Below are 13,591 nucleotides of genomic sequence, written 5' to 3' on the forward strand. Positions count from 1 at the left end.
TGAAGTTGCAGTCATTAAGTTAAACTGCATACAAGACTTGTACATCAATGATTCTATACTTTATTATATGAAACACTTCATAGAGCTGTATAATGTCTGATCTCATGAAGTGACTGTATTTTTGAACATTCGGTTCCTAACCCCATGGTCCTACGTTGCCCCTCAGAGAGGTGGCAGATTCCTTCCCTAATCTCTGGTTTACCAGCAAACATTACAGTGAAACCAACACTGGTGGGCACACCCACTCACATCAACATACTAAAAGGAAAGCAAGTGGGAATTTCCCAGGTCAAGGTTTCTAAAATGTGATATTTTATGGTTTTCTTTAATTTATTGAGCATGCCATTCACTCTGGGTCAACTGTGAAGGGGTTCATTATCAACCTTTAACTTTTTTTGTGACCTGCAGGAACAAGCAGTTTGCACAAGATGGATGTAAAGTGACCGTGAAGCTAAAATAGCTTTAGGCTCCTGGAGAGTCGGCAGACAACCGACTATCACCTGCTGCACCAGCAAACTTTGAAAGATAGACTGGACAAACAACTCTATTTGAGACTTACATCAACAAAACATCTGACAAATGATCTGATCACTGCTGTGTCTTCCCCGTGCATCCTGTCAACAAGTGTTTTCTGTTATTGGGGAAAGAAAACCAGAAAAGGCTTTTTATAAATGTTTGTTTGCACTATTACCTTCTGCAGGCTGGTGAAGGTTTTAGCACCACTTAAATTGTCTCCTGTCATATTGACAACCATCAATAAGTGAATGACATTCTCTCCTGGAGGCAATGCCCTCAGTGTCACATTATCCGCGGAAAAAGAAGGAAAAAAATAAGCACTTTTGTATTTTTAAAATAAATGAATTGTATGCAATGTCCAATCTGGCAACTTGTGGTAATTTGTCAAAGTGTTATTATTATGGTTTGTTTTTGTTTGTTTGACCAATAATTGGGATATTTTTATCCTTGTCGGAAACAGTTTCATTTCTAATGAAAGCAAATAAAAAAAATCTAAAATGAAAATGCAATCCTTTTCCCATCAAAGTCACAGAGAGTAAATGAAAGCAATCAGTGCAGCATGGGATGCAATAGGATTACAGTCACCCGTTAAAATAAGATGTCTCATTTCAGGGATCACCTCCTACACAGTGTCCTCATCCTTGAATTATATGCATCATAATGGTTTTACAAGGTGATATAGATGCTTCTCCAAATGTCATTAAAGGCAAGCTCTCCAGTCCAGTGGAGGCCAAATTCACCAGGGGATTGACTTGGGGACCCAATGAATCCAATTTACAGCCACTCATAATGTCCCATTAAGAACTCATTCGTCATTTAGATTCCATCAATCAACCACAATCACCTTGTCACTGTGCAGCGTAAAAAAATAAGTAGGGATCGAGGCGGGTATGAAGGTAGAAAGAAGATGCAATTTTAGCAACACTTTAAATGGTATTTTAATGGTACATGTTTATTTATGTCTTGGAGGAATTTATTTGTTTTGTTGGCTTTGTGAATTTCTAATAAGGGTACAAAGGTCTGGAGTTATCGTTCATCCATCCATCCATCCATCCATCCATCCATCCATCCATCCATCCATCCATCCATCCATCCATTCATCCTCTATAATCCCTAATCCTGCAGTGTCTTGGGGCACTGGAGCCAATCCCATTTTACCATTGGCAAGGGCAGGATACACCCTTGACAGGTACCAGTCCATCACAGGGGAAACACAGTGAGACAGACACACACTCACACCGAGTGGTAATTTAGGGCCATCAATTAGCCTCACATGCATGTTTTTGAACTGTGGAAGGAAACTGGAGTACCCAGAGGAAACACACACACACACACACACACACACACACACACACACACACACACACACACACACACACACACACACACACACACACACACACACACACACACACACACGGAGTTGTCATAATTGACCAATATAGTTGTTGTTTTTTTATCAATTAATATCAATTTAGTTTTTCTTTTTTTTAGATATCAGTAATGAAGTTTTGAATATTTAAGTAACTTGCTTTATTGTCGTTATAAAAATGTTTTAAACTGTTCTGGCTGATTTCGTTCTTGTTTGATGGAGCAATTTCTTCATTTGGAGAATAGTTTCATTTCCCCTCACTTATTATGGTTTATATGGACCGAAAATAAGGAGAGAGCTTCCAGAACCACCAGGGCAGAACACGGCTACTTTAGGCCATGTGCTGATTTGAAAAACAAGTCAAGTTGATGCACTTATTTTGTCTTAAACTCTGCTCTGTAAAGAAACATAAGCCCCATTAGAGCAACTCAGTAAATGAGGAAGAAAAGTACTTGAAAGTGATGACAAACTAAAAGAGTAAATGGTGGATGAACTCAAAGAAAGTGACGTGGGTGTGTAAGTTTGAAGGAGACGCGTGGGGAGAGACGGATAGATGAGAAGGGGGAGACAGGGGAAGGGAATGGGGGGGGGGGGGTGAGGATGTATGTGGGGTGGGGGCAGACAGAGGAGACATAATTGCAAATGGCAAAAGACTGAGGAGACAAGGTGGAGACGGGTGTGTGTGGGGGGGGGGGGGGGGTAGATTGGGAGATGGGGGGCAAAGGGAGATATGAGAGAAACAGAGGGGAGAGGGGGAGGCAGTTGAAAGCAGGAGATAGAGGGGAGAGGCAGGGGGGATACAAGGGAGACAGGGGAGATGGGGGAGCAGGGGAACAGGGGGAGACAGTGACAAGGGGAGAAAGGAAGATGGAGAAAAAGAGGGGAGAGGTTAGGAAACAGTGGGAGATAGAGGGAGACGGGGGGAGAAAGGGGAAACTGGGAAGATGGGGAGACAGCAGGAGATAGAAGGGCGACAGGGGGAGACAGAGGGGGGAGACAGGGGGAGATCGAGGGTAGATCGAGGGTAGCCCGGGGAAGGGGGAGAGAGACAGGGGAAGATAGATGGGAGATAGAGGGGAGACGGGGGGAGAGTCGGGGGAGACAGGGGAAGACAGAGGTGAGACAGGGAAAGGGAGGGACAGACAGGGGAAGATAGAGGGGAGAGACGGGGAGATAGAGGGGAGAGACAGGGGGAGATAGAAGGGAGAGACAGGGGGAGATTGAGGGGAGCCCGGGGAATGGGGGGAGTGACAGGGGAAGATAGAGGGGAGAGACGGGGAGATAGAGGGCCTACAGTGGGAAATAGAGGGGAGAGACAGGGGGAGATAGAGGGGAGAGACAGGGGGAGATAGAAGGGAGAGACAGGGGGAGATTGAGGGGAGCCCGGGGAATGGGGGGAGTGACAGGGGAAGATAGAGGGGAGAGACGGGGAGATAGAGGGCCTATAGGGGGAAATAGAAGGAATATACAGGGGGAGATAGAGGGGAGACGGGGGGGGGGGGGGGGGGGGGGGGGGGGGGGCTGGGGGCAGATAGAAGGGAGCTGAGGGAGACAGGGGGAGAGTCGGGGGAGACAGGGGAAGACAGAGGGGAGACAGGGGGAGAGTCGGTGGAGACAGGGGAAGACTGAGGGGAGACAGGGGGAGAGTCGGGGGGAGACTGGGGGAAATAAAAGGGAAACGGAGGGAGAGAGAGAGAGGGGGGGGGGGGGTACAGGGGGAGGGCCAGCTGAGCCGCTGATGTTGCGACGTCACTCAGCCCGCTGACTGACTGACTGGGCTCCGGCTTCAGGCTCAATCTGTGTCCGGCAGCAGCAGCAGAGGAGGCGGGGAGGAGAGCAGCGTTTGATCCACGTCTTCATTTCCCCCCGTGGCTTCTTCACCGGGGCAGCGAGAACAAAAGACGGGGCGACTGCATGGTTCCAGACGGCAGCTCTCCCCTCATCTCGCCTGGGAGCAGGGCTAGCTTGATGCTCAGTCCAGCCTGCTAGCAGCCTTTGTGGAGGGCTGTCCCTGCATCCGAGGAGCCGCTGAGCAACCCCGGGCTGCGAGGAGCTCGGCTCTTCTTTCTGTCTTTCTTTTTGCCTTTGACAGTCTGCGAATTTGACTTTGCGAGTGGGCAGACAGCGGCAGCCGTGTCAGCTTCACTGCGCACCAAGAAAGCGGATTTCCAGCGAGGAGAGCAGCATCATCATCATCATCATCATCTCCACCACCACCATCATCATCCTCATCGCCGGGCACGGTTACACGTCGTCGCCTGTCTGCAACCTCCAGCCTGACAGGACCAAGAAGCGATTGATGACTAATATCCTGAAGAGATAGACCATGTTGCACATCGCGGCCAACACGTTGGCAGTAGGATTGCTTTTCTTAGGATTCTTGCACAGTTTGGAAGTAATCGCTCCGGCCAGGGCTATTGATGGTAAGCTGAATCAAAGATAATCTGAGTCTTGTTGAGAATGACAACGACTGCAACCTTTTGAGTGCGTGCATGCTGGTTAACACGGGATTTCTGCTGTTCTGTGCCCGCATGCATTGAGAGTAGACAGTGAGTCCCCCCCCCCCCCCCCCCCCCACCACCACCTCCCCCTCACTTCCCCCCAGAGGAACGACTGCTCGATTGAGTGAAGCAACGTGGAGGGGATGAAACCGTGGCGAGACAATTAAATGGCTCTTTTGTTTCTGTCTCTCCCCTGTAACATGTGAATAATGCAGTGTCACAGCAGTGAATTTTTCTCTGCCACCCTCTATGGATCCCAGCCTTTACACTGACATACAGTGATGAAGCTGCAGCATAGGCCCCTATTACCTGCTCACTGCACATGTTTACAGGTCATTCATATGTGTGGCACACAGTGGCTGATCCATGATCTGGTGATGTCTGAAATATGACACTGTGGAGCTTTATGCTGAGCTTGGCTTTAGTCACTTCAACGTTGTTTTTCTTGAGAAATGATGGAAAGGTGCCGAGCTCTCTTCAGCCATGTCATACTTTTATTCCAATACATATGTATTGGATGTGTGTGTTTTCTGTGGTACAATTTTAACACGCACTTATTCGGTCTGAACGATGCTTTACCGATGCGTGTGTTGACTTCTACATTTAGTTTCTCCCGGAATCTAAACAGCAGAGAGTTTTGCTGCATTCAACAGGCAACTGTAATACTGCGGAGTTGTTGTGCAGCACTGTGATTATTGCGCTGAGCTGTACCAAGTTAGAACAGTCGTACTGCGATCTGTGGGCTGATAGAGAGCACTTCAAAACAGCTCCCCCTGCGACCTTGTGAGCACACACCTTCACAGACTGGAACAACTTCTGGAAACTATTAAGCTTCACAGTACCACTCTTGTGTTTCTGATTCTGAGAGCAGAAATGGTGTTACGAAAGAGGCGATCATGCAAACAACATCTGCTGCATTCTTCGTAAATGTGAGGATCACATTTTAAAGATCTTTGCGAATGGAGCGCATTGATAATGTTTTACAGGAGCATTAAGTAGGAGCATTAATTGGCGTAAAGTTAATCAAGGTTTTAAATGTGACATTTCATTAAATTTACTAGGACTTCACCAGCGTGTCTGATGAAAACCAAAGGCTGCATTAAGTTAGATCCAGCACCAAGCCATAAATGCCTCTTAATGCCTTTGAAGTCATCTTGTTTCTCTTGGCAATCCAAGACTGTGAGGTTCTTAAGAAGCACGATCCTCATAAATTACCACCTTGAATATAGAGTTGGATGGCCTGCAATCACCTGCGCTCCTGATTCCATGGCCACAGCTGAGGAAGCCTGCCATTTAACAGTTTCCACTTTGACCTGCAGTCAGTGTTTTAGTGAAATCCGCCACCCTCTGAGTAGCTTTACCTGGCTCTGATGAGTCAGCATTGTGTGAGATTACCCAAACTTAGCTTTACTTAACAATCCGCTGGGATGCAGAGGCTTCTGTGTATGACTGTTTCTCCAAGAAAGGCACTGAGATTTGTTTACATGACTTATATTAATCCCTTAGAGGGAACAAGAGTTTGAACAAATGACTGTTAATTGTAACTCACACATTCAGGACATTTTGAAGCATATTTCCAACTGGATTTTAGTTATATGTAAAGAAAGATCAATGTATGCAAGTTCCGTAATCATCAGTGAATTAATCATTCATGTCAGTTCACCACGGCCAACGTTTTGCTTGTTTAGTGGGGAATGACGCTGCATTATTCCCTTTCAAGATAGCTAAATTGCTTTCTAACCACTTTGCTTGCTTCTTTTTTTATTTTTAGGACCCTTTGAACCACATATGCTACTAGTAAACTTTCTTTCAGACTTGCCTGCAATCTTTTTCCATTTTTCCGACCTCCAAAGGTTTGTCTCCTATTTCTGTGGCCATTGTGAAGGCCCCGGGTTACTGACAAACCCCAAGTTTAATTGGGTCTTTACTGCTCTTTGTTTCCCAGAAGAGACCTGCGTGAACAGTCTTAACTTGTTCAGAGAGCTCTGCTAATTGGGAACCCAGTAGAAAAGGCCCTAATGAAAGAATTCACATCGTTTCACTCGATGAAAGTAATGTCCTTGTAAAAAGAGATCACTGGCCCCTTACAAATGGACACTGTTGTCCGCCAAGAGCTTCAGGCGTAAATATCTTCCATGGAAAATAGAAACGCAGAAGTGTGTTTGTGATCCGGTCGGTTGTTCCTCCTCAAATTGTTTCCTTTTATGTCATCCCCCTGCTTTAAATGTGAAACCTCTTCATTTTAACCACATCCTTAATGATAAAAGTGGCACAGGCTCCTTCCGTCTTAATTAACTACCCATACAGTGACTCTACTTCTGGCGTCCCCCCCCCCCCCCCGTGGATGTCCCCGCTGTAACATTTGGTGAATGCGTTTAAAAGAGGCCTAGCATTTGGCTATTAGTGGGGGAGTGCTGCCATCACAATGACATCCGCAGGACCAAAAGGTTACTGCTTTACTATTTACTGACAACTGAGGACAATATAAGCATTTGGTAGGGCCTTGTTGACTTAGACCTTTTGTTATCTATGAAATATTTACAATTTTCAACAGTTGTAAACAACTGCGCAACTTGCAAATAAGTACAAAGTAGACACAATTGTCATAGAAACATGGAGCTGAGATTAGTTGATAGGGTAAAAACCTAAATACCTTGTATGACACACCGTAAACTCGCAGTGACTGCATAACTGAACCGATTATCCTGGGGGAAAAACAACTCCGAGGTTCAATAAAACTCAGTCACATTACTGTGCCAATTTTTTTTTATGTGGCTGAACAGTAGTAATTAAATTCTGTACTTTTGTGGGATTAAATTCCCAACGGACACAAGTCTTGAGATTAAATCCTTTTTTTTTTTTTTTTCCCACAATGCAAGGGTTTATATGCATAATCTAAAATCTAAGTGCCTTAAGGTATGATTTGTAATGGCCATGGTAAGGTACGTCTCCGAAAATATTAACTCCTTGAGATGTAAATTAAAAAAAAGTGGTGCTTTGGAAATCATGTTTCTTCTCATTCTTGCTGAGAGCCAGATCCAAGGTTCCACACCACTCTCGTCTGTGTAATTCCAATATGGTTATGCTTTGCATAAAGATTAGACACAGCAGACCCAGCAGGTGTCAAAATTGGCCCATCAGTATTTCTGAGGCAACCTGCAGAGAAACCGTGAGGTCATGGCTTCTGATTTAACACAGATCCTCTACGTATATCACAGTATTTCTGCGTGGGTTAGCTTTTATACTTTGGTTTTTGTTCAGTCAATAAGGATTTTCATCCAAATTAATCAACCAAAGAGATGCTGGAAGACTGGTTTCATTAGCCTTGAACAAAGCTGCTCTCGCTGTCTCCTCAGCTTGCAGCGTGTGTGCTACGCTAAAGCTAACTGCCCCCTGGGGCTCATTCATATTGAATGGGCGAATATGAGGGTGTATTTCAGCATGTGAGACAGAAGCATGTTTCTTTGTCTGTGAAGTGTGTTCATCTCGTATCCGCGAGATAAAAATGAATTTTGTATCGCTAAATTCAAACGGGTTTTCCAAAAGCTCAGCTCTGCTCCGGATGCGCTGATCTGGGTACAAGTTGGGCAAACTTGTCAGGACAGCTCAGTGACCCACTTTAGACCCAGTGATTGAGATACAATATCTTGATGGAGCTATTTAGGGATAGAAGAGAGTGCACGGCCCTTTTGGAGTCTCTTTGGAAAAAAATATATGAAGAGGAAACCAGTTCTGAGAATAAAATGAGACCAGAACTTATGTTTATTCAGAATACATCAGCCAGCAACCTTTCACCCCACTGCCATCAATATATGAAACTAATACTCACTGACCAATGCAGGCTTGGTAAAAACAAACAAACACCAAAACAGGCCACCTCATTCATCTGTAGTACAGGTAAAATGTGTTCTCTTGGAGTCCCTTGTCTTGTTCGCCACTTATAGTTTCTTGAGCACATGTTGACAAAAGTCCGGCCTACATGAGAACTAAACAGTTGGCGTTGTTCATTTATCACCACAAACTTCAGTTAAATCCGAAAGTTTCTATTTGTGCGTCATAGAAACGATGGGAATTGTAACCTCCAGCTGAACCCTTCTTCGAGTCTCTGCTTTCCTTGTCTTTAATCACATTAAGACTACCCCTCACACCATGTTTTTCTTATTTATGGGTCAATCTGATGTCTGAGCAAAAAAGCTAATTCCGGTTTAAATTCTCTTATAATCACTGTGTTCATTTGTTTTGCAACCCATGTGATTTTCCGTCACATAGCCTAAGCTCACTTCCTCTATTTATATGAATGGGAGGACTTCAGGTTTTTTCCAGCACAGCCTTTGTTGGTGGGGCTACAGTCATAGTCTACAAGTGTATGACTATGACTGTAGCCCCACCAACAAAGGCTGTGCTGGTGGGGCTACAGTCATAGTCTACAAGTGTATGACCTAAAGGTAGAATACAAATTAACTGCAATATGTACTACTTGAAACCTGCAATCACCTGTGGTTGTGTTTTATGGGGAGATGTACGGTGGCCTGGAAGTGCAAAACACTACAAAGTTCAGAAAACACTATCAAATTCTAAAAACACTACCAAATGGAGATAACACTACGTAATCCAAAAAAACCCAATACAAAATTAAGAAAACACCATAAAATGGAGAAAACACTTCAAAATTCAGAAAACACAACAGAAACTTTAGGTACCTGCTGAGGGAAGGGTCGTCACTGATTGTAGGTTCTCATCAGAGACTTTAACGTGAAACTACGTGTGAAGCAGGACAGCAAACAGCCCTTCAGCCCACATTTGACCTTTCATAACAACCCATTTCTCAACATCAAAAACCTGGCGCCCCCCCCCCCCCCCTCTTTCGCACAAGGCTGCAAAAACTCAAACCTTATGTAACCATGTTAGTTCAAAGAGACGTGCTACTAATATTATGTTGTTTTCTGTTGCCATTCAGTGAGTGGTGGTATTTTTTTAGATGCCATTGATTGTGTTTTGTTGTTGATTGCGAAAATCCTCTGTAAACCCCTAAGATACTGGGAGTAAGCACCTAGTCATATAAGCCCGAGACAGTTTTGGGGTCGGTTCGGATGATTTGTGTTGATCCTTTTGCGCCAACAGAAAAAAATAAATGTCACTCAGTTATCTGTGTCATTCTGAAAGGACTATTTGTGTTGATGACTCTTGTATCAAGCTGAGGCCCCGATATGCTCGCCTGCTTTTCAGGTTATGAAATGCTTTATGAAGGCCAGGAGCTGTATTTTTACCAAAGGATCTATTATCGCAATCGTATATATTTATGTTACTGTCCTCGGTTACCTATTTTTTTTTGTGGTTCCGTTCCAGCTCAACTAGAAATGTTTTTTTTTTTTAACATATCCAGTTTTGGTTTTTCCACGGATCGGAAGTAAAGTAAACTTCAGTCTATTTTCTGCATCATGCTACAAACAAATACATCCAGTCACATTCACTGAAGCAGTTCCTGGATGAGTTTTCTTTTCTGACATCCAATTTTGTTCTGTGGACAAATGCGTGACCGAGCAGCTTCACAATGTTTGTGATTCCAGTCCTTTCACTAGACAAACAGACCTGTTTCTTCGCTTCAGCCTCCACCAGTTATCATCAATAATAAAAGTACCTGCAGCTCCATTTCAGTGAACTTTTCCTAACCGTTATTTACACAAGTAATACATCCACAGAGACACATGCTCAGACGCCATCAGCACCGGGGTCACTATTCATGGAAACCTGATTTAGATTTATTTCCAAACATTTAATCCAAAACACAAAGTCCCCAGCAAAACCTTAACATAAGTGTAATTGTAGCTCTAATCCCTAAAGCAGGCACTCACTGTTCACCCTGGCAAAAAAAAAATCTCTCCACATGACCTTTTATTGGACCCATGAATAGCGTTTCTACCTTCAGCCTGAACAAACATGAACGCCAAATATTTATAGGTCAATACTTTTTGGAGATTTAAAAGTGATATCAGCATTAGTACTTTTGTTTAATGAATATTCTGAATGTGGCACACAATTTTCTGTCATTCATCCATCCATCCATCCATCCATCCATCCATCCATCCATCCATCCATCCATCTTGAACAGGGTCCACTCAGACGCCATGTCCCCAATCTGGCAGCAACAGTTCTCTATGGAACAGGAATACCATAAACAGACTGCCCTTCCTGGATGGAGTGTCAAAAGCCAGGCACATGGGTGATGTTTACTGGTTGGCACTTGTTTGCTGGGTGATCCATGTGAAATGATGAGGACACCCTGAGCAAGCTTTGTTGGCCCACCACCAACAAAGTCCAATATGGAGGAGTGGTGCAATGTTCGTGGGAAAAATATAAAAAGCTTGATTCAACCCTCACATAGTAAACTAGTTAACATTGGCTTGTCCTGACAAGTCCACCAACATGCTGCATAAGACCCCAGGGAGGGTGGTGAGTTGTTATTTTTTTTTTCTTTACTTATGCTTTGCTTAGCTCAAGTACATTAGCAATCTGCTTTTATATAACTGTGACATCAAAATAGTCAATCTGTGACTAATTATGTAATGTATTTTATCGATTACCAATGACTTCTTGAAGAAGTAGCTCAATACCACTCTCACAGTCTGTTGGCCATTCTTGGTTTATCCTAAGAAAATCCATTAACTGGCTTCCTGCATAGGTCTTTATAGAGTCAGGTGAGTCTTTCTCTTTTTCCAATCTTCACGCTCTACTGGCAGAGCACATGGTGGGGATTTGTCTTTCCGTTTTTTTTTTTTATGAATATAAGTACAATACTTATAATAATCATTCAATCTAAGTAGTTACCTAATGGTTCTATTTGCTGACTTGTCAATGATGATTTCTCCAAGACGAGTGAAATATCATTCCCCATTTTATAACTTTTGTAGAATCTTGTAGAACTCATTGTATAACCTCATGTGTATTACCACCTATTTTATTGGTTCAATTGTCAGTGACAACCAACTAAATTTATGTGAAGGAAAAGTAAAAGAAAATAATAAATCGGAAAAGTTTTTAAGAAGCTGATACGATACCCCTTCAACACAGCTAATTTCTTTTTTTTTGTCTGTTTACCAAAGTCTACATACTCTGTAATTTTTCTATGCTGAGGCAACAACTGCTGGTGGTTTGCTTGCATATTTCAAATAAATATATTATAGTGGGAATAATCTTCTCGCCTATCTACTGGCAATAAAATTATTACTTCCCAAAAGGTTTAATGCTACAAATTTAGCATTCAAAATACTTACAATTGCAAACACTGTTGAAATGTAAGCCTGCATAACATTATATGTAAAAATCAGAGAACAGGGTTTGGCTTATAGCATATCAAATGTCTTGCTCAAGATTTCATCACCTTGAAATCACAGTGACTTGCCGGCCCGATCAGCAGTTAAAGGTGTCCTGGTTGCTTCAGCACATAACAAATGTGCCTGAATATTCTAGAGAATCAAGTCCTGTTACATTGAGCTAATGCGTCATACTGAGACTTGAAATTTGTACTGGTCTTATGAAAATGCACTAAAGAATTCATATAATCTTCTTTAATATGTTTCCCTCGGCAGCATACTAAGCAGGCTTAATTGTCATTTTCTCCCCCTCTGCTGCTGACATACAGCGCGCGCTCTGGTGGCGGTACAGCAAAGGGATTTGTCCAAACTGACTAAGTTGATAATGCTGGATCACACCTTGTGGTTTTCTCTTTCGTTCTCACTCCACCACCGAATTCGATTTAATCCTTAAGTGGAAGTGAAAGAGGTCACAGCCTTCTCCCTGTGCGCTTCAACACCGAGGCTACAACAAATAGCAGTCATGGTTGATTACCACTCCGAGGTTGAGACATGGCGAAATCTCAGCCAGAAATCCAAATAGCTCTTAATTAAGTTCACATTTGATTACTCTCCTTCACCTAGGAGGTTCTGCCTCGCAGTACCTCAAAGGCTTTTTGCGTTTTTCGCTCTGATTTGACCTGTAAAAAAAATCCCCAAACGTTAGTTGGCCGGACTGTGTTGTCCTGCATGACGAAGCACCATTTAACTTGGCAACCATCATCAGACATGAGCACATTCCTGATGTTACTTCTCCTCAACCCTAAGTGCCTGCATAACACACAATTACATAGACCGACACACAAAAGCAGACTGTAATGAGGGCGCACAAAGCAGTTTGTAATCCAGTAGCTGGACAGCTGAGTGAACGTGTTTTCAGATATTGACTTCTTTTAGCACGGAAACAATTTGTTTTAAGGTCTGTGATGGCTCTTTAAAGGTTGTTTGTGTTTATTTTTTATTCAGTTTACACTTTTAATTCTTCTCTGTCACTTTTCGGTCTCCAGCAAGGAGCTCCTCTGTGCTCGGCCGGAAAGTTTTATTTAAGAGGCACAGCTGGGGCTCTCTTTCTCTGTGTTTTGTAACATGACAAGTTGGAAAACTTTTTTCCCCCTCCCTCCCTCCCTCCCTCCCTCCCTCCCTCCCTCTTCCCTTCTCTTGCTCTCTTCCATCGCAAAATCTTGAAGTGTTCCTAGCTCGACTGTGGAGGTGGATAAAGAGGTTGCAAGCCTCAGTCAGACCAATACTCTTACATCATGTTTGGTGCGTGGCAGAACCTCCTCAGGCCAAACCAATAGGGAACAAAACAAACCCTTATTCTTCTTTCTTTCTTTCTTTCTTTCTTTCTTTCTTTCTTTCTTTCTTTCTTTCTTTCTTTTTTGCTTCACATCAGTCAACCTCATTACTTTTCGTTTGTATTTCTGGCTTTTTCCTGTTTCATTAGTCACAAAACGTGGCTTTGTGGCGTCTACACACAAGAGTAAAACAAATGAAATTTCAGGTTCCATTTTGAGATTTTCTGTCAAGGTAGAGATGTGCCGCGTTGTTTAGAATTAAACCCCCCTGCAGCATTTGTGGTGTTTTATTTTGTCGCCGTCTGCCAAGATATTTAGTTATGATCCGGCTCTCATACAAACCTCCTTCTCCTAAATATTTTAAAAGTAGATGATGCTTCATCAAGTTGAGAAGCAAAAAAAAAAAAAAAAGTATATATACATATATATATTTATACAGTATATATATTTATTCAGGCCTTCAGCACCATTGTCCCCCCCCCCTCTTTGAAAAACTGTCAGAGTGTTTTATGTGTGCGAGTACACACTATCTTCAGTAGACTAAACTAGAGCCTTTTT

At 43.1% G+C, this 13,591-nt stretch overlaps 1 protein-coding gene across 1 annotated transcript in view; it reads left to right on the forward strand.

Annotated features, from left to right (window-relative positions):
* The first annotated feature begins 4,035 nt into the window (after positions 1 to 4,035).
* LOC308108061 (low-density lipoprotein receptor-related protein 1-like) overlaps positions 4,036 to 13,591 on the forward strand; it is an 86,986-nt gene continuing 77,430 nt past the window's right edge. Inside the window, exon 1 of the mRNA XM_080460733.1 lies at positions 4,036 to 4,311. Coding sequence (XP_080316859.1) covers positions 4,215 to 4,311 — 97 coding nt within the window. The 5' untranslated portion in view covers positions 4,036 to 4,214. The remainder of the gene's footprint in view (positions 4,312 to 13,591) is intronic.

Source organism: Lipophrys pholis (assembly GCF_963383615.2).
Source record: "Lipophrys pholis genome assembly, chromosome: 4".
Lineage (NCBI taxonomy): Eukaryota > Metazoa > Chordata > Actinopteri > Blenniiformes > Blenniidae > Lipophrys > Lipophrys pholis.